General features: G+C 45.8%; 1 protein-coding gene across 2 annotated transcripts; it reads left to right on the plus strand.

The window, feature by feature from the left end:
* The first annotated feature begins 3,104 nt into the window (after positions 1-3,104).
* On the plus strand, positions 3,105-23,614 carry NUTF2 (nuclear transport factor 2). Of its 2 annotated transcripts, none has more exons than XM_065733366.1 (5): positions 3,105-3,188; positions 10,875-10,999; positions 12,265-12,336; positions 16,086-16,184; positions 23,083-23,614. In XM_065733366.1, the coding sequence occupies exons 2-5, from the start codon at positions 10,901-10,903 to the stop codon at positions 23,194-23,196; spliced, it is 384 nt and encodes a 127-aa protein (XP_065589438.1). In that variant the 5' UTR covers positions 3,105-3,188; positions 10,875-10,900; the 3' UTR covers positions 23,197-23,614. The 2 variants fall into 2 exon arrangements, with proteins under 2 accessions (XP_065589438.1, XP_065589439.1); XM_065733367.1 differs by lacking the exon at positions 3,105-3,188 and adding an exon at positions 3,710-3,730.
* The last annotated feature ends 402 nt before the right edge of the window (positions 23,615-24,016 follow it).

The raw sequence follows: 24,016 nt of genomic DNA on the forward strand, positions 1-24,016 counted from the left end.
AGTTTCATTTTAAATGCTGACTCACTGCTTCCACTCTCCCACTGCGAGTAGTGTTATCATTATAGGTTTTGCTTGCTAAACATTTACCTTGGAGGCTACTGCAAATGAAAATGGGATGTCTGCAGTTAGGCTGACTGGATTGCTGAAAGGTCAGTGGCTGTAGCTTGCTTCTCTTTGGGAATGACTTTCTATTCCACAGCGTGAACACCCTTCAACTAATGTAGGGTAAGGAAGAGGAGTTTGAGGTCTGTTCTGTGTAACTGTGTGCCTGTCTGCTCGGAGACTGGAGCTGTCTGATGAGCAGACAGCTACTGGGACAATAAACAGGCTCTAAATAGGAGCAATTTGAGCAGCAACAGCCAGGCTTCTCACACAGTGCTTACTCCAGAGGGACAGCACAAGGCTCACACGCAGTGCGTGGCTGAGGAAGGAGGAGCCGTGGCCTCCCGGGAACCAGCCCACTGCAGCATGCAGGGAAGAGCCAGCATGCAGCATCTTTGTGCAGTTCCCAAAGTTCGTCATTACTTGCAACTGCAAGCACTGAATCATTGTAAGAGGCAAAAAGTTACAGCTGGCACACAAGTCGCTCAACGGGTGCACTGGAAACGTTAAACGAAGCAGCGAAAATTTTTCCACGCGCACAATTTCCCCCATTTGTTGCTAAATTAAGTGTGCAACCACACTGGCAGTGAATTAAGAGGCTAATTAGGAAGGTACCTCAAACATATAAGCTGTATTATGCTCAATGCAAATGCTTTTCCTTCCATGTTAACGTCTCACCTTTCTGCATCCCGCATTCTGAGCTCACATACATGCTCTGTACTTTTCTACCACAACAGCTGTCGTTGGTTGCCACATTCCTGAGTGTTTATATGTATGTGATAACAAATGTTAGCCCTACAAGGGGGCTTAAAGAATGTTTCTTTAGAATGGCTACTGTTGTTCTAAGGGAAAACCTTAATGCCATCTTCACAGTCAAACAGGAGAAAGGTACAAGGAAGTTTCTTGCCAACGCAAAGCCCTCTCTCATGTAAATAAAACCCTGAACATTTTCTATATGCAAGCATGAGGCTTGCTTAGTTCACTTGTGTTTTAGGTCTCATTATTGCTCCCATTAAATGATTGGAGGACGTATGGCCTCTGACACAGCATCTTGGTGTGCCATTCACAAAGAATATTCTCCAGAGCTCTGCTCAAACCATTTACCTGCAGCTGGTGCTGCCCCAACTCCTAGTCCTGCCCCATTCCTACCTCTTCCTTGTGACCTGAGCTCCAATGTGACAAGGACAGAACAGAGCTGAAGTTACTGTGCCACTAAACGTCACTGTGCAGAGCCTGGAGGCTCCCCTGGGAACTGGTGCTCTAGAAAGCATGGGCTTCCAGGATGGGTGGTGAATGTTACAACTTCAGACTTTCCTGCTCTCTACACAGAGATCAGAATAGATGAAATTCTGGGCTAGATCAGAGTTAATACAAGCCAGCACAAACAATTCCTCCTAGCCTTCTGCTCCTCACAGTTCTTTTACTTCTTGCCATCTCTCTTTTCTCTCATGGCAGGGGATTGGAGGCCTGTTCCTGTCCCATGCAGGCAGCTCCCTTTGCTCTTCTCCACCCAGGCAGCAAGGCAGGCACCCAGCACTGCTCCCAGATATAGAAAGCAGTGGTGGCTTCTCAGCAAAAATGTTGCAGTTCAGTAAGGTGTGGGACAGGCTCAGAGAGCAGGCTGGCAGTGGCAGGGCAATGGTCACAGCCAGTCTGGATATGGTTATTCAGGTGAGATACAAACTGTGTGCTCTTCTGGATGACAACTTTACCACCTGCTGGTGGACCTTCATCACTTTGCTCTTTTCCTTGGGTTAAAGCACAAACTTCAGCACGTCATTCTGATGAAAAAACAATATAGAAACAGCACTGACACAAGCAAAACATCCCTGAAGCCCAGTTACCTCCTTTATGTGCTCTATTCTGCCTACCTTCACCTTTTTTCTACTTTTCACATAGCAGTTATCCCTGTAATTCTTTCCGTGTCCCTCCCTCAGATATTAGAACCTTTGCTACACAGAGCAGAAAGGGGCTGCTATATCTGGACACTCACATCCTGAAAGATATTTCCTGTGCTCTACTGGCTACAACAGGAACAGCAGAAGGAAAATGAGTGCCACGATACATGGCCTGCAAGTTCTAGGCTCAAGCCCTGTGCTTGCAACTGTCTGCAACACATCAGCCAGAAGGGAGGTCACCCCAGAGCTTTCTCCAAGCTGAACAAGCCCAGCTCCCTCAGCCTTTCTTCACAGCCCTTGAAATAATAATAATAATAAAAAGACACAACTGATGAGTCAGGATTGCTGCGTGCAAAATCTTTATCCGTCCATAAGTGTCACATGCTCCATGATTAAAAAAAAAAAGTTTTGTTCATGGCACAGATCCTTGAGGCCCCAAGGAACCCTGGTGGGCATTGTGCTGACAGCTCTGGTGGTGTGAGAATCCTGTTGGAAGACACTGACCCTTAGTGGTGCGTTGGATGAGGCTGGGAAGGGGGCTTATGCTAGCCACCTTTGGTCTGCTTCTCCTGGTGTTTCCTCAGCCCTCACCAGCCCCACAGTCACAGAAAGGCCACGTCTCATGGCCGCATCTCCTCCAGCCTGTGATGCCCTCAGAGCAGTGCCTACGTCCATTAACCATCATGGTGCAGCACCAGGGAATCTGAGAAGCGCATTAGGTTTCTTAACCGCCCATTTCACTGTGCGCACAGCCGCTCCCTCACACAGGGAACGTCCCCTGTGTCCCCGGGACACCTCTGTGGGGAAACCCTGTCGGGAATGCAAGCCCTAGGCAGCCACAGGCCTGCCCCGCGCTGCCTGACAGAGCCATGGCGGGGGAAGGGAAGGAACCCCGCGGCGCTCGGCCACAATCCCACAGTGCTCCGGGGCACGGCCCGCGGGCGCAGCGCCGCGCGCTCTCCTTCCCCTCATTCAAATGAGCGACCGCGGGCGGCGCCGCGGGGCACGTCGGGACTTGTAGTCCTTCACGCCCCTCCCAGCGCGCGGCGCCGCCACCGGCCGGACTCGCTTTCCCGGCGTGCATCGGGGCGGGGCCGGGCGGGGCGAGGCGGGGCGGGGAACGCGGGCCGGAGAGGCTGAGGGGGTTCGCGCCGCGCACGGGGCCGCCGCCATAGTGGGAGCTGCGGGGTGAGTGCGGGGGGCGGGGCGGCGTGGCGGGGCTCGGCCGTCGGCACACGGCCCCGCTCGGCGGCTCCACGCTGCGGGGCCTTGCCGGTCGGCGCCGGGCCGGGCCCTGACCTTCCCCGTCTTTGAGGCTGGGGGGCGGCGGACTGGGCGAGGCCCCGCGGGCGGAGGGGCGGCGCCGCCGTTCTGGGTGTAGGGAGGTGGTTTGCGAGCGGGCCGCGGTGCCCGCCAGCCTCGCACGGCGCCGGGCTGCGCGGAGAGGAGATAACCGAAGGCTTTGAGTGCCGAGTTGTCCGGATCTGGGCTGAAGTTCCCGCCCGAGGCGTTGCGATCCTCGTTCCCGTTCCCGGCCCTTCTCTTCCACCTTTCGTGCCGGCTTTGCGGGGCGTTGTGTTAGTGAACAAAGGACGGGCGGGTGCGGGCTGCGGAGCTGGCAGCTCGGGGCTGCTCCCCTCGGCTGCTACGAGCGGCTGCGGTCGGGCGGCCCTTCTCCCGGGGGTGACTTTTGGCTGCGGTAGCGACGGGGAGGAAAGAGGAGCTCTCGGGTGAGAAGTAGAGAAGTTACCGTGTCGTCAATGAAACGCATCGTCTCCTTTAAAATTTAGGTTAAGCGAGAGGAAGAAAGCCTGCACTCAAAGGGAGGTGAGAAGCTGGGGGGACCCACCCAGACTCTATTCCTGGCGGTGGCCCTGGAGGCAGCCCTCTCCCCTGCGTGGGGTTAAAACTGCATAATCCCTAAGGCTCCTTCCAACCTAACCCAGTCTATGAAAATACAGTGATATTCTGGCCTGCTTTTGAGCTGTTCTGCTCTTTCCCACTCCGCTTTTTGCTTATTTCCTGTGCCTCCCTAGGAGGCTACAGCTCATTCAGTGGGTGGTCTGAAATATATTTGCTTTACCATCCGTCTTCCGTTCTGAACGTTCCAGCAACTTTCTGCAGTTCTCTCTGGTGGGGTTTCTGTTGTCCCCGCTGTCCCTGTTGCCCGGGGAGGTGGTGGAGTTGCCGACCCTGGGGGTATTCAAGGAGCCTTTAGACATTGTGTTCAGGGACTTGGTTTGGTGAGAACTACTGGTGATAGGTGGATGGTTGGACTGGATGATCTTGTAGGTCTTTTTCCAACTTTGGTGATTCTAATAGTAGGATCGTGTCATTAGTAGCGGTGTATGGTATGTTCTGTGTAAGGATTGTAGCCCATACGAACAGCTGGTAACTGAGAGGTGATTTCTTTGGGTCGCTTTTAAACTCCCAAACATTGGGGTGTCACGGGTAGCTTTAAAATCCATATCTGTGCACAAATGCACCTTTTCGTACCCATTTCTCTGAAGGTAGACACTGCAAGGAAATGTCATCGCAGCCTTCCAGGATTTACGAGGGGATTGCAAAAAGGAGGGAAGCCAACTTTTTACTCGGGTAAATAATGATAGGACAAGGGGAAATGTTTTTAAGCTCCAGGAGGATTGGATGTCAGGAGGAAGTTCTTTGCAGAGGGAGTGGTGAGCTGCTGGCACAGGCTGCCCAGGGAGGCTGCGGGTGCTCCGTACCTGGAGGTGTTCAAGACCAGGTTGGATGGAGCCCTGAGTAGCCTGGTCTAGGGCAGATCTGGAGATTGGTGGCCGTGCCTGTGGTGGGTGGCTTAGAACCTGCTGATCCTTGGTGTCCCTGCCAACCCAAGCCATGCTGTGATTCTTTGGTACCGTGTGCTCACAGGAAGCAGAAGAGGAGAGAAAATGCGTGGTTGCGGAAGCGTGAGGTAGGTAGGTGCCATAGGAAAAGTTCTGTGAGCGTGGGTGTTGTGTTTTTCTTCTTTCTTTTTCCAGGCATATGTTGCAAATCTGGAGCTTAACAAAGATCTGAGACCATTGGTGCAGAGATAAGGTGTAACAAGCCATGCTTATGTGCCTGCAAAGCTTGATCAGAAAGCGTGCTGGAGAAAATATTGTGTTTTGAATGGTGTCAGTCAGTAATGAGGGAATGTGACTAAACCTACATCAAGGTAATGAAATGCACCTGTTACCTAGGTCCTCTTGCATTTAGCACCTCAGTCAGTCCACAGGGTGGTGTTTTTTTGGTGCTTTGTGCTGCCTCCTGCAGAGCTGTTATTTATGCATTTGTCCACCTGGACCATGCAACTGGGGTTGTTTTGGGATGGGCCAAACCCATCCTAACAAAGGGATCAGATTTTGGCCGTTGGTAGAAGATCCTGCAGGAATAAAACTGAATATTACTTTGGATCTTTCAGTCCTTGAATAATCCTGACTAAATGCTGAGTAATTGCTTGCTAGGGAAAAACGTAATGTTTCTCTTAACATGAAACAGCTGTTGTAATAGTCACAGAGGTGGACAGACAGAAAAATCTGACAGCCTGCTCATCCTTGGAGTTGAAATGTGGTGTTGCTCTGCCTAGAAGGTGAGGAAAGATGTGGAGCAGCTGTGTTGTTCTGCCCCGTGTCCCCTCCCTCTCTGCTGGTGGCCATTCTGGAGTTCTTCCTGGGGAATGCACCAAGGACTTCAGCCTTGTACGTTTATTTGTATTCAGTTTTCTTGATTTCATCAAGAACATAATGTAAAAAAAAAAAAAAAAAGGCCAGATGTGTAGCTATTGCTTAACAGCAAAACATCCAGTTATGTATAAAATAATATGTGCCCATCTATTTGAAAATCATCTAGGGTACTTCTGTGACTCATGGATTGTTGGACTGCAGACAGGGTGAACGTCAAACTGGGCACAGGGAAGGCTCTTCCAGAACCAGCTCTCCCCATCCATCTATTTACTAGTGTCCCTGTACTTGCTAATGTCTGAAACCACCGAAATACACTTCAGGTTGGCATAATTCCTGCATTAATTCGTTTTAATGAAGTTGGAGGAGAGGGGAAAAAAAAGACAACAAAACTGAGTAAAGTAAATTATTTTCTGTATTTTTCAGGAGGGAACTGTCTGCTCCTTGTCACGCCTTTCTCACTTTCCATTTTTCAGCTGTGCACATACCCAGACTTAATTATTTCCAGGTCTGAAAGCATATTTAGAATAATTTCTTGCATTCTTACCCTCTTGTTAAGATGTGTTCTGTCTGCCCTGAGCTTGCTTTCTCTGCAGGAGCATGAGCAGAGCTCAGCCCTGACCTTCCACAACCTGCAGCAAGGCTTTCCACAGAGGTGGGGGGGTCTGGAGGAGGTGAGAGGCATCCAAAGCTAGAAGGGATTCTGCTTAGACCTGGGAGGGGGGCTTTTTCTCTCTGTGGAGTATTGAAGCAACTTGCCCATGGGGTTATGTTATCTCTGTTGTCAGAAGCTCTTGGGATCAAAGTGGGTAAAGACCTGGGCAGCCGGATATGATCTGATCTGAGACCCTGGCTGACCCTGCAGGAGATGGGGGTTGGAGCTCCTGAGATGAATACCATGTTTGCTTTGTTTCTTCTCTCGATGGTGTATGCCTTTGCTGAATGCAGCTGATCCTCTGTGTACGAATTGGGTGATATGTTGAAGAGTAACTAATCTGATTGTGATCCCATTGTGTTCTTAGAAAGCATGAGTAGGAGAAACTCCTGTCTTGTTTTCGTACCAATAGGTAAGAGGTCGAAGGAGAGATAATAGAAAAGTTGTTCACTGCTTTATGTGTTTCTTTGTGGTGCTCTGAAGTCTGCTTATGATGCTTCTCATTCGGAGTGAACAAAATACATTTGTGCCACAAGTACATGCAACAGGAGCTGACAGAGCCAAGCGTTCTTCATTGTCTCTGTGCTTCTGGTGATCTGTAGCAAAGGGTGCAGCAACGGGTGGTCCAGATTGTGTTTGTATGGATCCCCAGGTAGCCCTGGGCCCACAGCACTGGTTTGAAGGGGGCACTGCTGCTCCTGTTAACACAGATCTTCTTGTCTTCCAGAGAGCAGCCTGCCAGCTCGTTGTATTTTTAAGCTTCAGTAATCTTCAGAGAGCTCAACTTCGGTGCAGCGATGTGCAGAGCCAGCTTTAACATTCAGGGGTGTGGTTTGTTTGTGCTCAGATTTCTTATGGAAGTAGTGTAGTCACACTGGGAAACTGCATCATCGGTGGGGATTTCTTTCCCTTCTGCTGGTGTGGTGGAGTATTCTTTTACGCTTTTCTCTATTTTTGTTTCTTCATTTCTGCAGATCAAAAAGCCTGTATTGAGCTTATTTGCTTGTGGTAGTGGTGTGATTCCTCGTAGCTTGCTTCTCACACGGGGCAATCCCTTGCAGAAGGAGTCCAATTTGTAATGGAAATAGCTGAAGAATGCTTCTGCACTTGATATCGCTCATACCTAAATACTGATTTTTTTTGTTGGCACTGTCAAAAAGAGTAAGGTTCTTATAGAAGTGCTGATGTGCCCTTCTTGAACTCAGAAAGACTTTACCTGATAGCAGCGAGATTGCATGTGTCCAGGTCTGATAATGCAGTCAGCGTGGCTGTTGGCTGGGACAATTCTTTGTGGCCTTCCTCTGTCCTGCACAGATGTGGTGACACCCCACCTCATGAGCTTGCCAGTGCTCCCAAGGCTTCAGGGAAAGTGATTTGCTTTCATCTGTCAATGAATGGCAAAACAAAAAGGTGGCTTTTCTTCGGTTTGTAGCTCTGAGTTGCATTACAGCATGCTGACAGCCACCTCCTGGTTGTTCTCATGGTTTCTGGTTTGTTGAAGGAAGCAATGAGGAGAGTTTTCAACCAAACCCTGTGTTCATCCCAACCCGTCATGCAGTGATGCTGCAGTGGGTGGGGCTGTGCAGAAGTTTTGTTTGGGGTGGCTTTGTTTGCATTGAGGAAAGGTTGCCATGGTGAACTGGGAAGTCTTGCAGGGTGTAGGTATGAATTCCAATCTCCTGTGCTTACTGAATGTGGGACCTTCCCTTTGGGGTCAGGGATGTGGCAGTGCCGGGCTGCAGGAGGGTGAGCACGGGATGAGGGTGGTGGGGATATGTCTGGGGCTGTGTTGGTCAAGAGGTGTAGGAAGTGTGGGAGGCACACAGAGGGCAGGGGTTGCACTAGGGGATGTCAGTGTGTGCTGGGGAAGGAACACTTGGGTGGGTGTCACCAAGAGGTGCCCTGTAGAGCAGCAGTCAGAATGCTGTGCTGCCCCTCTGTACCTGTTAGAGCCAGAGTGTTACACTCCATGATGCACACTGATAGCTGTGTGCTGCTGCTGTGCTTCTGGAAGGAACCTCTGCTCTAAACTTTGTATTCAGGAAACGTGAGCCACCGTGGAGGAGAGGGTGACAAATCAGAAAAGGACGACAAGTCTTTTGGGAAAGAGTGAACCGTATATGAGCAGCACAGGGGAGGAAGAAGTCAAAATTAATCAGGAGTCATTAATTTCAGCAGATTTTTTTTGAGTTCAGCTCACACTTCTCTAACAAAATCATCGTTGTTGGATTTATACTGATTTATTTAGGGGTATTTCACCTCAGAGAGTACAAATACATCTTTAAGGAGGTAGCGAGCTTGCACGCTAATTTAAAAAACCATGATACCACTTTCTAAATTTGAAATTCCAGTCCCTTAATTTCTGACAGTCTTAAAGGCTTTCTTAGTTTCATGCTTGAACAGAAGGTGTCTGGTGCTTGTGAGAGGCTGTGTGCCTTGAGGAGCTGCAAGTGTCTGGGGCTAAAGAAGCTGTAGGGCCAGCATACAGCTGCAGCTTGGCTTTGTGATGGTGCAGTGAGCTCTTAAGGGGGGATACACATCGTGGATTAAGCAGATTTCACTTAGGGTGCACTGCTGGTGGTTGGCATTTACCAGTTAGATACTGTTTAATGAGATTTGCACTTGAATGTTTCGGAAGGATGTCTGATGCTTATCTGTGTTCACAAGCGATGGTGGACCACAGAAAATGATTTTTCACTTGGACTGTTTGCTTCACAGCAGCCACCAGCTTGTTGTCCCAGACTACCACCTGTAGGTACCTTCAGGTCTGGAATGCAAACAAAACAAGTACTAGTACTTCTGGTTTTCCAAACAAGGAATGGGCGTCCTCTCCTAACAGTGGGAAGTACAGGGGAGAGGTGCAGTGGGGGCGTCAAAGCTTCTGCAGGAGCTAAGAGGGAGGCTGTGAAACAACAGCAGGACTGTGCAGCCAGGGCTCAGCAAGTCAAAACCTCTCCCATGGAGTTTGCTTAGAGCGAGCCAGTGTAGGAGGGTTGGTATTAGGGGACACAGGGTGGTAAGAAGGCTTTTTTGATTGTGAAACACAGAAATTGTAGCCTGTGCCATGTTAAGAATTGTGCAGGGAAGGACAGGGTAATGACACAAAGCCAGAATGCTTGATCCCACAGCAGTCTTGGCATGCATTCTAGATCCTGAGGTTTCTTCTGAGAGGATGTGTGGGTGTTTGTCAGGATAGACCTTGCAGACGTAGTGAAAGAAGAATATCTCATATTGCATTTTTGGTTTATGATAGGTTGTAAAGAAAACTGTAGACCTTGTGCAATAAGCTCATCTTGTAGTTCTCGTGAGGTTATTTGTGTGTTTCTAAAGCCAGGTGTGCTTGTGCAAGTTCAGGACTGAGGCAGCTCCCCAGCAATGTTGTGATGGAAACCTTTCCTTTGTCTGGGGAGATTCATTGGCAAATCCTTCTTTTGCTGCTCTGGCACACCCTGGAGTTGTTGTATACCTGGGGAGCTGCTGGTAAATCTTCTGAGGTGTGGGATGGAGGCTGTTTGAAAGCAAGGGACTGACTAGGAAGGTCTTCTTTCAATACAAAATCCTTCAGTTCAAGGTGAGGTTGTCTGCTTCATGGTATGTGTTCCTGAGTTCAGCGCTGACCACTCTGACTGGGTGGTTGCTGACGAATTAGGAGTATTTCAGAAATGAGATAGATAAAAGTCAATGCTAACAGAGCCAGGTACCCACCCCTGGAGAGCTGGACTTCTAATAGCTCGCTAACTGCCATGATTCTAGGAAAGATTCAGCCTGTGAATCATGCAGTGATATGGAGAGATGGCCTTTTTGTAGCAAAGCCTGTAGGAGCAGCACACCTGGTGTAGATCAGATGCACAGAGCTGGGAACACAGACTGTGTTAGCTGAAAGGAATGTTCTTTTGGTTAGGGGAGATCTTAATTTCACCACAACACCTTGACATGACCCTGGGTTCAATTATAAACACTGAGTGTACATCAGCCTTAGTGATGGGATGCTAGAGGAAAGTAGGTCCTAAAGTAAGCCTGTGCTATGCAGGTAGCTGGTGAAAGTGAATGAACTCTGATTGTGTACCAGTAATAGGACACTCTTCACAGAGGGTCCTGTGTGTGGTAGAATGCACTGTTCAGGAGCTGAATAGGTAAATAAGTGCTGTAAGCCACTTGCAGGCAGTCAGTACTAATGCTGGTGTTGTTAACAGTGAGATCAAGTCATAGTAGCAGCAGCTAGCCAACTTTTTCAGATGGTGACATTTTTGAAATCTGTGAATGTAAGGCGGTAACATTTACTCACTTTGCTTCTTGTTCTCTGCTTCTGTGAGTTGACCTTCCACTGAAATAGCACTAGAAATCACCGGCTGCTCTAATACAAAATAAAAACCTCGGACACCAAATGGGTTTATTTCACAGAAATCTGGGATTCAGAGATGTTTGTCACTTTCCTAAAGAATAATTTGAGCCAGCTGTGTCCACTGGTGCTTCAGCCACATGCTATGCTTGTTTACACCATTGCTCTTTCTGATAGTTCCTTGTTTTGTTTTGCAGTCACCGGCTTTAGGCGAGGATTCAGAATGGGAGACAAGCCTATCTGGGAGCAGATTGGGTCTAGCTTCGTACAACATTACTACCAGCTTTTTGACGCAGACAGGACTCAGTTAGGAGCAATATATGTAAGTATCTAGAAAAGATGCCCAGTCTCATGCCTAGGCTTCCTTGTTTTGATGTGTGGGAATGCATAGGGTTGGGATAGTGGGTTTTATCCTTTCTCGAGAACATCAGTCAGTGCAACTGCACTTGCTGAGCTCAGAGTTTTTGCCTCTAGAAGATGCAAAGTGCTGTGTGTGTGATTGCTGGTGGTGAGGAATGCTGCTGGGTGGCCGAGGTTTTTCAGCAAGGCACTCAAGTCTGACAGGTCTTCCAGCAGCATGTCCTGTTTTTCTGACCCTTGCCATGAGTCATATGAAGATTCACCAAGTTCTGTAGGATTTAAGTTGCAGAATTGCTGTCTGATGCCCCTCCCTACCCCTCAGCAGTCTCTACCAGCACTGATAGCATTTGCTCTTTGGGTTCTTGTGTTTGCTAGCTGTTGCCTTGTTTTGACTAAGGAATTGTGAACAGAGAGACCATAGAGTAGGGGAAAAACAAGTAGCCAGTGTTTAATCACAGCTCTAAATATGAAGGCACTTAGCAGTTCCTGTCATGCCATTACTAAAACACTTCAGATCCTCAGAAGAGTGGCAGCATTGCAGACTAATTAATTCTGGAAACATGGCCATCCATACCATGAACTCATGTGCTTTTTTTCTGCCTTGAGGGCCCTTTTACCTTTCATCAGCATTCAGTGCAGGTACCTGTGCAGGGGCAGACTGTGCTACACAGCGTTTGCTGGAGTTCCAGGAGTATGAAGTTCTTTTCTGTTGCTGTTGCACCTGAGATAGTGTGCTCTGTATGCTTTCTCTCTTGTACACAGGAAGAGCTTATAGATTGAAGCATCTCAATGGTTTTGTCCCACACAGGGCTAGCAATCTGCTAGGAAACCTGTAGAGGCACTTTTCTGGGTGTAAATAGGAAATGCAAATTGGTACCTTAGTTGAAGAAAGTGTGGTGGTACAACTCATTTTATCAGGTTTAATTTATTCTCTGTGTGCTTGACTTCTGTCAGTACTTTTAGTTTTTTCTCATGAAAGCTGACTTAAATCCAGAGCCAGGAACTTTTTGCTGGTAGAATTGTGATAATGAAACTTAATCTACTTGATTTCCAGCTGACAGTTGTAAACTATTTCAATTGCTCTTTGTGGTTTCTTTGCACCTCTCTTTGAGATAGTTTCCAAATAGCTGGGTTCTAAGGATACATGCCAAGTAAGCAAAACCTCTTAATAAGGTTCATGAAGCATTACCTAAGCAGGCTGATGATTTGTTTTCCCTTTTCCCTCAGATTGATGCATCATGCCTTACGTGGGAAGGACAGCAGTTCCAGGGCAAAGCAGCTATCGTTGAAAAACTCTCTGTAAGTCTCTAATCCTTCACAAATGTTTCAGGAAAGAATCTGTAGTCTGTAGATTAGCTACCTCTTAAAAATGTGCTTTAAACTTCAGCTAATTAAAATTTAATTTGTGCTTTGAATGTAGTCTCCACAAAGATGTTACTTGTCGTTTAATTCTGTGGAAGTGGCTCTAATGGCAGATTGTTAATTGACTTGTTTAGCTTGCAAGGTTATTTTGTGACTTCACTTCCGTTTTATATTATTTGTTTATGAAGCTCACCCTTCAATCTCGGGGAATGAAAGGGGTTTTTGGTTAGATTTTTAAGGATGCTAAGCTAGTAGCACAGCAGACCTGCTCTTTGGATCTCTTTGTGATAGAGGCTAACCACATAACTGCAGGGGAGGGTTTTGTTGTTTTCCAATACATAAACTGCAGCTGAGTTCTGTAGCAAAGAACCTGGGTTACCCTCAGTGCAGTTATTCCAATATGAATAGTTACAGTTCAGTACTCTGAAGCCAGTGTTTCTTCTTGCATCAAGTCAGAAGAAAGCATTTTGTTGTGTGTACAGACTGAAGCTCTCTGTTTGTGTCTTTTCATTTAGTCTTGGAGAGAAGTTTTATCTTTTTGAGATACACCTCTCCTATAGAAATGGGTGTGCTTATAAGCTGTCATGGAAGCAGAAAGTTTTTCTCCCACAATATATGTGGACTGTGTGCTTTATAGCTCCTGATGCTCTGCTCAGAGCATGGTATGTCAGACAATGCAGTTTCAGTCTATCTGTCTCACACTTTGGAAAGAAAATCTTTATTGCTTGGCCACTTGTTGCACAGCTCTTCCTCCTGTGTTTTGGGATCAGTGCTTTCATCCAAGGTATTTTGAACTGTGGAGGCTGAGATTTGTTCTCATATCTGAGTTTTAGATGCCTGCCTTGCTTTTGAGAAGGCCACACACCTCGGAAATAGTACAGCTTGCAACTACTCACTTCTAGATGAGACATGAGGAGATAATCACGCTGTGGAGTTGCTTATTTACTCGGTGTTCCTTAGACAGCTGGGCTACCAGCCACTAAGACACCCGACCAGCTAAAATTTGCTTGGCTGCAGCATCTCAGGCTGCTGCCTTGGATCTGATCCAGTGCAGATCAGCCTCTTTCCCACCAGAGTGTTGTACCATCTTATCATCTTACCTGTTTGTGGTGGAAGTTGAACTTCGTGCATTCACGTGCTTGCTACACAGTCTTGTTTTGTGAACGGAGGCATACTTCTTTTCCTCAAGGAGGTGTTTTGATTACATCCATCTGCTTAAAGTGAGGAAGAAATGCAGTAAGATTATTCTTTGCCCTTGCTGAGCCATGGCTTGTTATGGGACTGTAGCATCTTGCCCTGACTCTTGCTCTGTAGCTGTCAGCACTGAACTGCGTGGGTTTTGTTTTTCTTTTATCCCAGTGTGTTTACCTGCTGTGTGTGTGCTTCTGGAGTGTCTGATCATTGTTGGGCACATCGCTGAAAACTTTGTGCTGAAGTTTTTTCTGCATTCCTGTGATCCTTTGTTCTCCAGCACTGAGCCCTAAGCGCAGGGTGTCAGCTTTCTCTCATAATAGTAGGATCTCTGCTCTGTAACAGCAAAGCTACAGCACCTTTCAGTCTGCTATCAGATGATGCTGGTACAATTGGGCTTTGCAAGAACTTGTGCACCTGCACCCTTGTTAAAGAGTGAGAACTGACACGCATGCCTTCTGTCTTAATTGGTGCTGGATGAAAGAATCATCTCAGAGTGCCTGTCTCCTTTAGGAGAACGGCCTGTTTGGTTTGAGCACTTGAGATAATCCTGTAGTTCCAGCAGCTTCATGGAGCAGGGAAGAAGCTGGAGCAGGTAGCCCTAACAACAAAGCATTTGCAGGCCAGCTTTACTCTTCAGTGAGATCTCTTCTCATGTCTCTTGAAGAACCGTGCTGCAGTTTTGTTGCCCTGTGTTAACCAAACATATCCAAAATCTCTGATGGTAAGGCTTTAACTTATTGCACCTAGTAGGCTCCTCAGGCTGGGCATCTCAGAAGGTGACAGTAGTGCTTGGAAGTGTGATAGGAAATAGTCCCTGCATTGCCAGGTCCATCAGAGGAAGTCAAGGATGGATGTTGTATTGCAGGTAACTTGCTTCTCGTACTTCCTGCTTAGCTTGCAACCAGGGCTGAGTTTAAGCTACCCAGAAAAGCTTTATTCTTACAGAATTTTTCATGACTTAAAAAGAGGAGGACTCTTAAAGCTTTGCTTTTTGCTTTTCACTCTGCACTTATTTTTACACTCTGCATGTAAAGAAATGCTTCTCTCAGGTATAGGTGGATATCTGTAAGCAACCATCCTTTTGAGGTAGTTTCCCTTGGTCTTAGGTATTGGTGATGCTGGCTGACCCTACCTAGTTCAGTCACTGTATCCCAGGAGGAATGGCTTGTTTGACTGCCCAGCCATTAGGGCCCTTCTTCTCTGATGGGGTCAGTCAGGTGACTTTAGGCAGGCACCATTGTGCCCATCGAGGCTGTTGCAGGACTTCCTTAACACATAGCTGTTGTGCTGAGGCCACGCTGAGTTTTGTAGTACTCTCACTTGTAGAAGAATGGCTGTGTGATATCCCAGTCTATGCTTGTGCAGGCTGGGCATGCACATTACACGTTCAAGTTCAGGATGGTGACCTTGGAAAACGTTCTGCAAACCAGCTGACTCATTTTTCCAGTTCATGGTAGTTTGGCATTATTAACCCAGCCAAGAGGAAATACTGGAGGCTTTATTCAAGGCTGTTGTTGAATAGTGTCTCTCTGCAGTTGGAGGGCTGCTCTGTACACTTACTTTGTTCCCTTCAGTCCTGATTCTTCCACAGTGTTGTGCTCTCTCTTAGCCAAGGATTTAGCTTCCTGGTATGCTTCCTGAAACCTTATACTTGTAGGGCCAAGTTTGTAGTTCACGTTATTGCTAGTTGCACTCCTGTCTTCTCTTTTTATGTGTGTGCCTTCTAGGAAGTCTTTCAGGCTCTTTCCACCAGAGGATAATGCAGAACTTGGTGAAGTGCATGTTTAGGTCTGTCTTAAGCCAGAAAAACCAGAAGGATCAAGTGATGCTGGAGTACATCGTACACGTTTAAATGACTGCATGCTGCATTCCTGTGCAGTGCTTGAGTCTGGATACCAGCCACATTATTGCCTAGAGCTCCATCAGAGCTCTGAGAAACTATTTGCACTTCTAACTCCAGCTTTTTTTTATTCTCAGTGTATGTGTTTTTGCTGTCCTGGCTGGCTCATGACAAAGATGTTGCCAGTTGCTGTTCTGATTTCCCCTCAGTTGCTAACATCAAAGAAAAAAATCAAACAGAAGAAATGGAAATGAGGAATTCAGGTCTGTTCCTGACTGCTTATAGTCAGAAGGAAGAGGCATATTTGGAGTTGTATTGTAAACCCGGTATGTTAGATCATATACTCAGTTCTTAATATTAAGAGCAGAGCTTTCTTCTTTCCTGGTGTGAACTTGCAGCTTTCAGAGGAAGTAAAGCTCTTGAGGCCATGCAATTAGACAAGGAAAAGATACTAGTTGATGACTATGGTGACATACCTACTTTTAAAGCACCATGACACAAAGGAACTGTTATGATCCGCCCAGCTGAGTAGTGTTGCAAAAGCTCTTCTATGCAGCACTACTAAAATAGTCTAATACTTCATAATGTTGGGTTTGTGCTTTGTGAGTTCAGTAATGCAATGACTGTGTTTGTTTTTCACTTCTCATTACAGAGCCTTCCTTTCCAGAAAATACAACACAGCATCACAGCACAAGACCACCAACCTACACCTGACAGCTGTATACTCAGTATGGTAGTGGGACAGCTTAAGGTAAACTCTTTCCATTAAGCAGTAACAAATGCTTATATCTTAGATTTTTGCAGGATAATAAGTCATCCAATTTCTGAAAGCAAAATACTCCCTCCGGTGGGGAAGGAATTCTGGTAAGGTTGCACTGGGATGTCGTTCTACTGCTGTTGATGTTTGTCAAGAAAGTACTCACCCTTTGGATAGCTAGCACTAGGTAAAATCACCTGTAGCTTGACAGTCATTTGCTCACATCCAGCAAGGTACTGTGGTTGTGCTGTACTATGCACACAAGTATACCAGGGGCTCAGGAAGCTTCAGTATTTCCCTTATTCTACTGTAAGCTTTCTGTGTCCCCATTTGCTTTAAGAGCATCACTACACTGTTCCTGGAAAACAAAAGCATCTCTAATTGGATATTCTTTAACACCTGCTTTGAGCTGTGGCAGTATACATCTTTTGTTAGTTGATGACCCTTCAGTAAGACCACACTTCTTTGCTCCCTTAGGGTACAAAACCACGGTCCTGCTGATAACCTTGGTAGGCAAAAGCAGTGGGAATGTTCCCACTGAGTTAAACACTTCTTGCTGAAAGAACTTCTTGTGAAGGAAAGCCAGAATAGTTTTCAGGCTGTATTATGGTTACACTGCTGTTTAAGTTGGAGTACTGAACTGCATAAGCTTGCTCAATCTCGTCTTCTTCTGAAGGAAGTTGTGATGCAAGATGATACTACTTTAATGAAAGAAGTTGTCCTAAAATCTGCAGAAAGTTCCTGTATGTAAGAACTTGCACTCAGTGCATGATGTTTTATCTTAAAAGTGTGAAATTGACATAATTGTAATGATCAGAAGATTTCTCAGAGATGGGTCCAGCCAAGCTGTCAAATCAGGACTCCAAAGCCATGCCACCTGTAGAGTTGCTTTGATCCCAGTTTCTCTTAAAGTAGCTGTTTAGTCTTCCTTGTCCTCTTAACTTTGAATGGCACTTCTGTTAACTGTCAGACTTCAACAGAGTGTACTGTTAAGCATACCTAGGGCTGAAAGCTTGAATCTGTTTGCGTAGCTATTCCCTTTCATTTTTTTGGGCATCCACTACTAAGCCTAACACAGATGGCTTTGGCTCTCCTTAAAGTTGCTTCTGCTTCCTGGCTGCAAGTTGGATTCCAGCTTTCCTGTTTCTCCCTCCTGCTTGCCCGTACTTGAGTGAGGAAAGAACCATTTGTGGTCTGAGGAAGTACTGCATTGCAGGGCAGGTGTGAGGTCAGACATGCTGATCCCATTTGTCTGATGCCTGGGTATGCACAAACTCAGTGATGTAACCGAGACTGTTTTTAGGTCAATGTCCTGAGCCAGTCACAGCTGCCTCACGTTTTGCACGTTTTTAAGGTTGCTATGTAATCACCAAGCAGAACACAGCTTGCTGCAGTGATTGCATTGAATCCTGTGGCAAGATGTGAAGTTTCTTAAAAGTTCTGTAAAGCTTTTGAGTGTATTCATGATTTAGAAGCTGTTAGGATGGTAGAGGCAGTCTGAAAGCTTTTCAGAAATAGCACTTATTGGAGTGGTGATGTACTGTGAAGTTTTCATGTTCTGAATGACCTCAGAGATCACACAGTAGTGCATGTAGTTACTTGGAAAGAACGTACTGGAATAATACATGTCTATTTTCAGTGTGAAATCCAGGTTTTTAGCAAATTCTTACTGGGAGGGATGTTCTCCAGTCTTCACATTTGAGTCTTCAGTCTTGGCTTTAAGATGTGTAGTTTAATGCTCAGAAATGCTCTTCCTCACTGAGGAAATGTTTAGAAAGACCAGTGTGTGGTATTCATTACAGACAGACATATGAAATACTCAGCAAGTCTCTAGCATGATGCATATAGTAACCACTTGTCAGTGCGTGAAGCTGTTCGTCATACTCAGCAAATGCTTTTTCTTGTGCTTATGCATGCATGTTAGCAGTCACTTTAGTATATCTTTGTGCTGTTGTAGATACAGTGACTCAGAACAGCAGGGTTTGGTAAGTAACTTAGAGCTGGTGAGTAACTGAACCCGTCTGTAGTTCGGGTTGATCAAGATGTGCTGTAGCACAGAAGCACGGAGCTGCACACTTAGCCTTAGTTAAAAGAAACCTTAATGGTGTGGCTGTTCTGCACAGCTCTGATTGCTTTTTTATAAGGAAAAATAGAGAAGTTTGTGCAAGAGATAAGTCAGTAAGGACCATTAGTAGCTGGATTTGAAGGGAAAGGATCCAGTCTGCAGCCTAGTGTGCTCATACCAACATGACCTGTAAACGTGCAGTATCTTTTGGAGCAGCCTACACTTAAGAGGATTGGACACAACAGCTTCTTGGAAAAGACACTGGAGTTCAACAGAGTGCATTTGAGTGGGATGAATGGTGCCCCTAGCAAGGGACAGATTCCCCAGCAGGAAAAACACAGTGAGGGCTTTTATTAAAAAGCAGTATTGTCAAGTAAATGTGTAAGATCCTCTCTAATTGATGTTGAGATAGTAATGTTTTCAAACTGGGGGAGGAGGGGTGGTAATAAATGTTCCTTCACCTCCTCCAGGTCTGTTCTTACAGCTTTTTATTGCTGTTCATGGTGTGTGCTTGCTCGCTTTAGCTAGTAAGGCTGAGCTTTGGTTTAAGCCTTCAGAAGCAAGTTTATTTTGTGGTGCTGCTATTTCTATGTTCCTCCAGCATGTTACCCAGTATTTCCTTCACCTTGTGACATATTTCTCCTCCTGTCATGCTTAGGCAGATGACGACCAGGTTCTAGGCTTCCAACAAACGTTTTTGTTGAAAAATATTCAAGGTGCCTGGGTGTGCACCAACGAAGTCTTCAGGCTAGCCCTCCACAACGTTTAACCTCTGCCTTACCTCTGCTCCCCGCAGTCCTCGCTGTCCTGGTTGAGTAAGGACTGCTTTCTTCTCCCTTTTCTGTCAGCTGAGCTCACGGTGGCTGAGAAGCATGGCTGTGGCTTGCACATTCTCAGAGCAGTGTGGAAGATCTGCAGCTCTATCTGAGTGTGAATTTTGAAGTGTTGTGGAATTAACGTGGATAACTAACTATTCTGCTGTGTTACTTTCCTTTGAAAGGGAAGGGGAATTGGTAACCCAAATCACTGGATGGTTTTGCAGTGCATGTTGACTACTTAAAGCATTGCTTAAAGCCTGTCAAATGTGGCCCAGCATCTGAAAAAATCTGTTCTCTTTAGTCACTAGCCTCTCCTTTGAGACAAAGGTAGCTCCAAGTATGCACTTCAATATACTTTCTTTTGTGGGGTGCTGATGAAATTCTTTCCATACAAGAAGATGAGTTTGTTTGTTTGTCTTTTGGACTATTGAATTTTTTTTTTGCAGCTATGTTTGGATTACAAGGTAGTGTAGCAACTAATGTTCTGATGTGACTCATGGCTCTGTGAGGTGAGGACTTGATACAGGTGCAAACCTCAAGGCCAGAAGGAATGAAGGATAAACTGGAAGAGGTCAAAAAGCTGCCAAGATCACCAGTGATTGAGGGTTTGAGCCTGGGGAGGAGGTGCCTGCAGAGTAGATGTAAGGTAGTGTAGTATTTGTGCTAATTAGTGGTACTTGAGTACCTCCACTGACCTGAAGCAAACTCTTGGTGGTGCTAGACAGTGTAACAAGGGATAGTGGTTGCAGACCACAGCTTGGGTTGTTTACACTGGACATGGGACAACTTACCAGAAGGGCTGGATCCCTGAGCAGTGTTTCCTGGACACATGTGAAATGTTGATGCATGGAGGACTCTGCTAGATGAAGCTTTGTCTGATGCAGTGCTGCTGGTAATCCTGCTGCAAGCATGAGACTCAACTGGAAATCAGGGGATCCTATCAGTCAGATTCTGTGCCTTAATCAAGGATGTCATGGAAGTGTTGACACTATAGGGAATAAAATAATAATAAATTAGGAAAAATAAAATCCCTATATTTAAAGCTTGTGCTCGCATCTGGAATGGAGATTTTGAGTTGGACAGAGATGAATTTGGAGTGGAAAGTAAGGATAAGGAGTTTTCTGTGGGGTTATTTGATCTGTGATGCAGATCCCAAATAAGATGGGCTTGGATTAGTCTGTGCCTTCTGGAGCATCCCAAGCATCTTGACTGTGGGTCTTTGCTATTGATAGCATGTGTTCAGAATTTTGAGAACAGGCTATAAATCATTCATTCTAGGTGTAGCTGAAGATTTTCCTTATTCTTAGAGAGTACTGCTCCTCTATTCTACAAAGACATAACATTAAATGAATAAAGAAAACACCAGTATGTGACCTTAGAGTGGGGATTGCCACGTGCAGAAGAGCAACTGTTTGGAGATGAGCTCTTCATCTTTTTTTTTCCACACAGCCAGTCCTGCATTACGTAGGGAAGGAAGAACTTCCCCTGAAGTCAAAGCACTACCAGCTGGGGTGTAGCTGTGCTTACCAGGCCCGGAGGAAGCATGCTCTAAAAGCAGGCTGTCAGTGAGCTGCTGTTTTTGCAGAGGTACACTCAAGATCAGTTATGAGTAATCTCAAATTTGGTGAAAACTACTCAAGCAACTTTTAGTGGGGCCTTGGTGACTCAAGAGGAGACTGGAGGGCAACTGCAGGTATGCAAAATGCTTACTAATAGCTGTAATTAATACTTAGTCAAGCTGGTGACATTCTGCCTGGTGGTGTAAATTAAGCCATTAGAAAGGAGCTGAAGTGAACCTGAACTCAATTCTGGCTTCATCAAGAAAGATAGCATTAATAAGGTGCTATCAAATACAAGGTTGTATTTCCAACTTTAAAGTACTCAGCTTTCTGTGTGTATGGTATACAATGAGTATCAGGTGGTAGCAAGACCTTACTGGGATTTCAGCATTGCATTTGCTACCTAGGAAAAGCTAGAAATGACATTACACTCCCAGACTTCAGCACACTGGGCAGGCATCTCCTCGGGATGGATACGCAAGCATCTTTCTGGGCAGACATAATGATGGTAATTCCCCTGAAATAATCAGTGTGACTGCTGTCATATGTGCTAATGAACAAGATGGACAGCCAGCCTAATTCAGCACAATTACTGTGTTCACGTGTTAATTACTGTGGAGCCTCTGCCCAGTGCAAAAGAAAGCTTATATCAGCGTGACAAAAAGCTGCTCAGGTCATCATGCTGAGCAGTGACTTCATTAGCACTTGCCTTGATTTGATGATTTCTCTTTTGTTACTTTGGCTGCAGAGTGCTTGGACTCACTGATACTTCTGCTGCCTTGTTCTCTGACTGTAGGGAAGTAGATTCCTCATTCCCTTTGCCCTTCATTTTTTTAATAGTAGTTTATCTTCTCCATTCTCCCACTCATAAAATCATAGAATCACTCCATCACGGTTTTTTGCAAGCTAGAGTCATGCTCACTTTACTTTCTTCAGTAGCAAGCTTGGGAGCTGGATCATCTCTTACCCTTTCTGGCCTTTCCTTGTTCTACTTTTTTCTTTTTTTTTATGTAAGAAATGCATGCAGGATTTGGAGTGTGGGTGCTCTGTGCATTTGTGCTTGCATAATTATGGGCTTTGGTCTCTGTTCCTTTCCTAATAACTGCTGACACTTTGTCGTGATAGCTGCTGGGCTCTGAGCTGCTATTTCCAGTAAGTTACTCATAGAATCATGGCATATTCTGACTTGGAAGAGACACTCAAAGATTGAGTGCCTCCTGGCTCTACACAGGAGCACCCAAAAACTGATTTCAGAATCGCTTTCCTGAGGGACAGCAGCTCCTCTGTGGGTATACTTGGATGTATATCCTACATGGATATATTCCTGACACCACATATCACGTACTGTTTTGTTTTTTGCTAGTTGTTGCTGTGACATCCTTGCAGTTGGTTTTAGATTTGTGTTTTCCTGCTACGCTTCAGTCACACACTCGATCCTTTGAGTGCTCTGGCAGACTTCCTGCTCTGTGATGTGGTTGCTGCTCCTTGAAGTTGACTTTGTTCCACAGTCAGTTTATCATCTACATACACTTGACATTTTTAAAAAAATGTTTATGTATAGCAGTTGCCTTTCTTCAGTCTTCTCATTTGCTTTTCTTGCTAGACAGCTAGACCACTGAGAGTAAGCATTCTGACAGTTTGTCTCATGTCTTCCTCTGGCTGCTGCTTTTCAATACTTTTTTTTTTTTTAGTGCTTTTTTCCCCCTTTTCATTCCAAAAGCTTAAAGCCTTCCAAAAAGGCTGACTTGAATACACTATGGTCAGTGTACGGGGATTGTTTTGTCACTAGATCTTAGGGATTGTTCAGATTAAATCCTGTCATGATTTCCAACTCATACTGAGGCTGTATAATGTCTCTTTTGAGACTGGTAAGCATTAGATTGGAGAACTAGCCTCCCTACACTACAATTCAATTCAGTACTATTGACATTTCTACTTCTGTACTTCCTAATTCCTGTAAACATAGCACTGAATTGGCAAAGACAGAGGGCGAGGCACTGCTGAGAAGATTCTCTGTGCTGCTGAACACCTCCTTGCAGCTACAGCTTCTGTTTCAGAGTTGGTCCTGGACTGTGGCAGCAGGGAGCACTGTGTTGCTGGCTGGCTGAACCTGCTCTGGGAAGCGTTTCACAAGGCTCGATTGTTACAGGGAGAATTCAGGCAGTGTTGCTGCTCTTGGCTTCTAGAGAAAAACCTCTTCTGAGATCTGATCCAAACTACAGCAGTTCCAACCTAATCTGGAAACGTGTCATCTTACACTTGCTTCCTTGGGTGAGGCCCAGAGGAAAGCTGTGGCTCCACGTGGTGAGGCAGGCGTGCTTTTACCGGTACTAGACACCTTACAGCATGCAGTGTCACTGTCAGCATTAGCTTCGTACGTTTTCTTACTGTGTGGTGGAATACATTTCTCAAGAAAGAGCTTTCTGAACTTTTTTCCTTTCTTTCCACAGGCTGATGAAGATCCTATCATGGGATTCCACCAGATATTTCTATTAAAGAACATCAATGATGCCTGGGTTTGCACCAATGACATGTTCAGGCTAGCATTGCACAACTTTGGCTGAGCTGGCGACCCCGAGGCACCTGTTCTTTTTTTTTTTTCTCCTCCTCTCCTGTTACTGATATTATTCACACTCACAGAACATTCCAAATATCATACACAAACCTGCAGCACTGCAGAGCGCGAGCAAGCAAGAGCTGTGACCTGCCCTTCTGCTGAGTTTACATTGTCACTAGATGAGTTCCTTGTGCATGATGTTTGGAAGTTAGTTAGCTGCATTTGACAAGAGAAATTTGTGTTGTACCAGCATGCCTCGGAAAGAATTGAAAATGCAAAAGGTTGTTGTTTATGTACTGACAAGATGCTCTATAACCCAAAGAATTGAAAGAACAGCAGCCCGTACAGCCCAGATACAGATTTGTTCAGATGTTTCAATGCTACATTACACAATAAAGACATGAGATTTTTCTTAACAGTTTAAATTGCTTTAATGAGTTGGATATTGTGTGTGTGATGGTGGTGCTTGATTTGGGTGCCCCTTATCTGCCTGGTTGGCAAATGTTTGTGAGCATACAGTTCAAACTGAGAGAGTGTTTGATGTTTTCCAAGCAAAGCCTGGTAAAACAGCTTATTTCCTCCTCCTTGGCAGCTCTGAAAAGCTTCCAGCTCAGCTTTTAGCATTGCTTGACACGTTGGGTCTCAGCTGTCCCATCTGATCCATGCAAAACCCTAAACTAATTCACAAGGCTGACAGTTGTGCTAGCCTGTAGTTCATCTTCGTGACCTCTCTTGCATTAACCCTCAAAGCTAAAGGAGCTGGCTGCATTTTCACGTGGGATGGTACCCACCTTCAGCTGAGGTACCTGGTCCATCCCACAGTGCCC

The sequence above is a fragment of the Cyrtonyx montezumae genome, unplaced genomic scaffold (genome assembly GCF_038088225.1).
Source record: "Cyrtonyx montezumae isolate F1298 unplaced genomic scaffold, pur_monq_1.0 scaffold_17, whole genome shotgun sequence".
In the NCBI taxonomy this organism is placed as follows: Eukaryota; Metazoa; Chordata; class Aves; order Galliformes; family Odontophoridae; genus Cyrtonyx; species Cyrtonyx montezumae.

Bases quoted from the DNA above. Each gene is read 5' to 3' on its own strand.
- NUTF2 (XM_065733366.1), top strand. From the start codon at position 10,901: ATGGGAGACAAGCCTATCTGGGAGCAGATTGGGTCTAGCTTCGTACAA. The intron at 11,000-12,264 runs GTAAGTATCTAG...CTTTTCCCTCAG, and splicing joins CTCAGTTAGGAGCAATATAT to ATTGATGCATCATGCCTTAC. The intron at 12,337-16,085 runs GTAAGTCTCTAA...TTCTCATTACAG, and splicing joins CTATCGTTGAAAAACTCTCT to AGCCTTCCTTTCCAGAAAAT.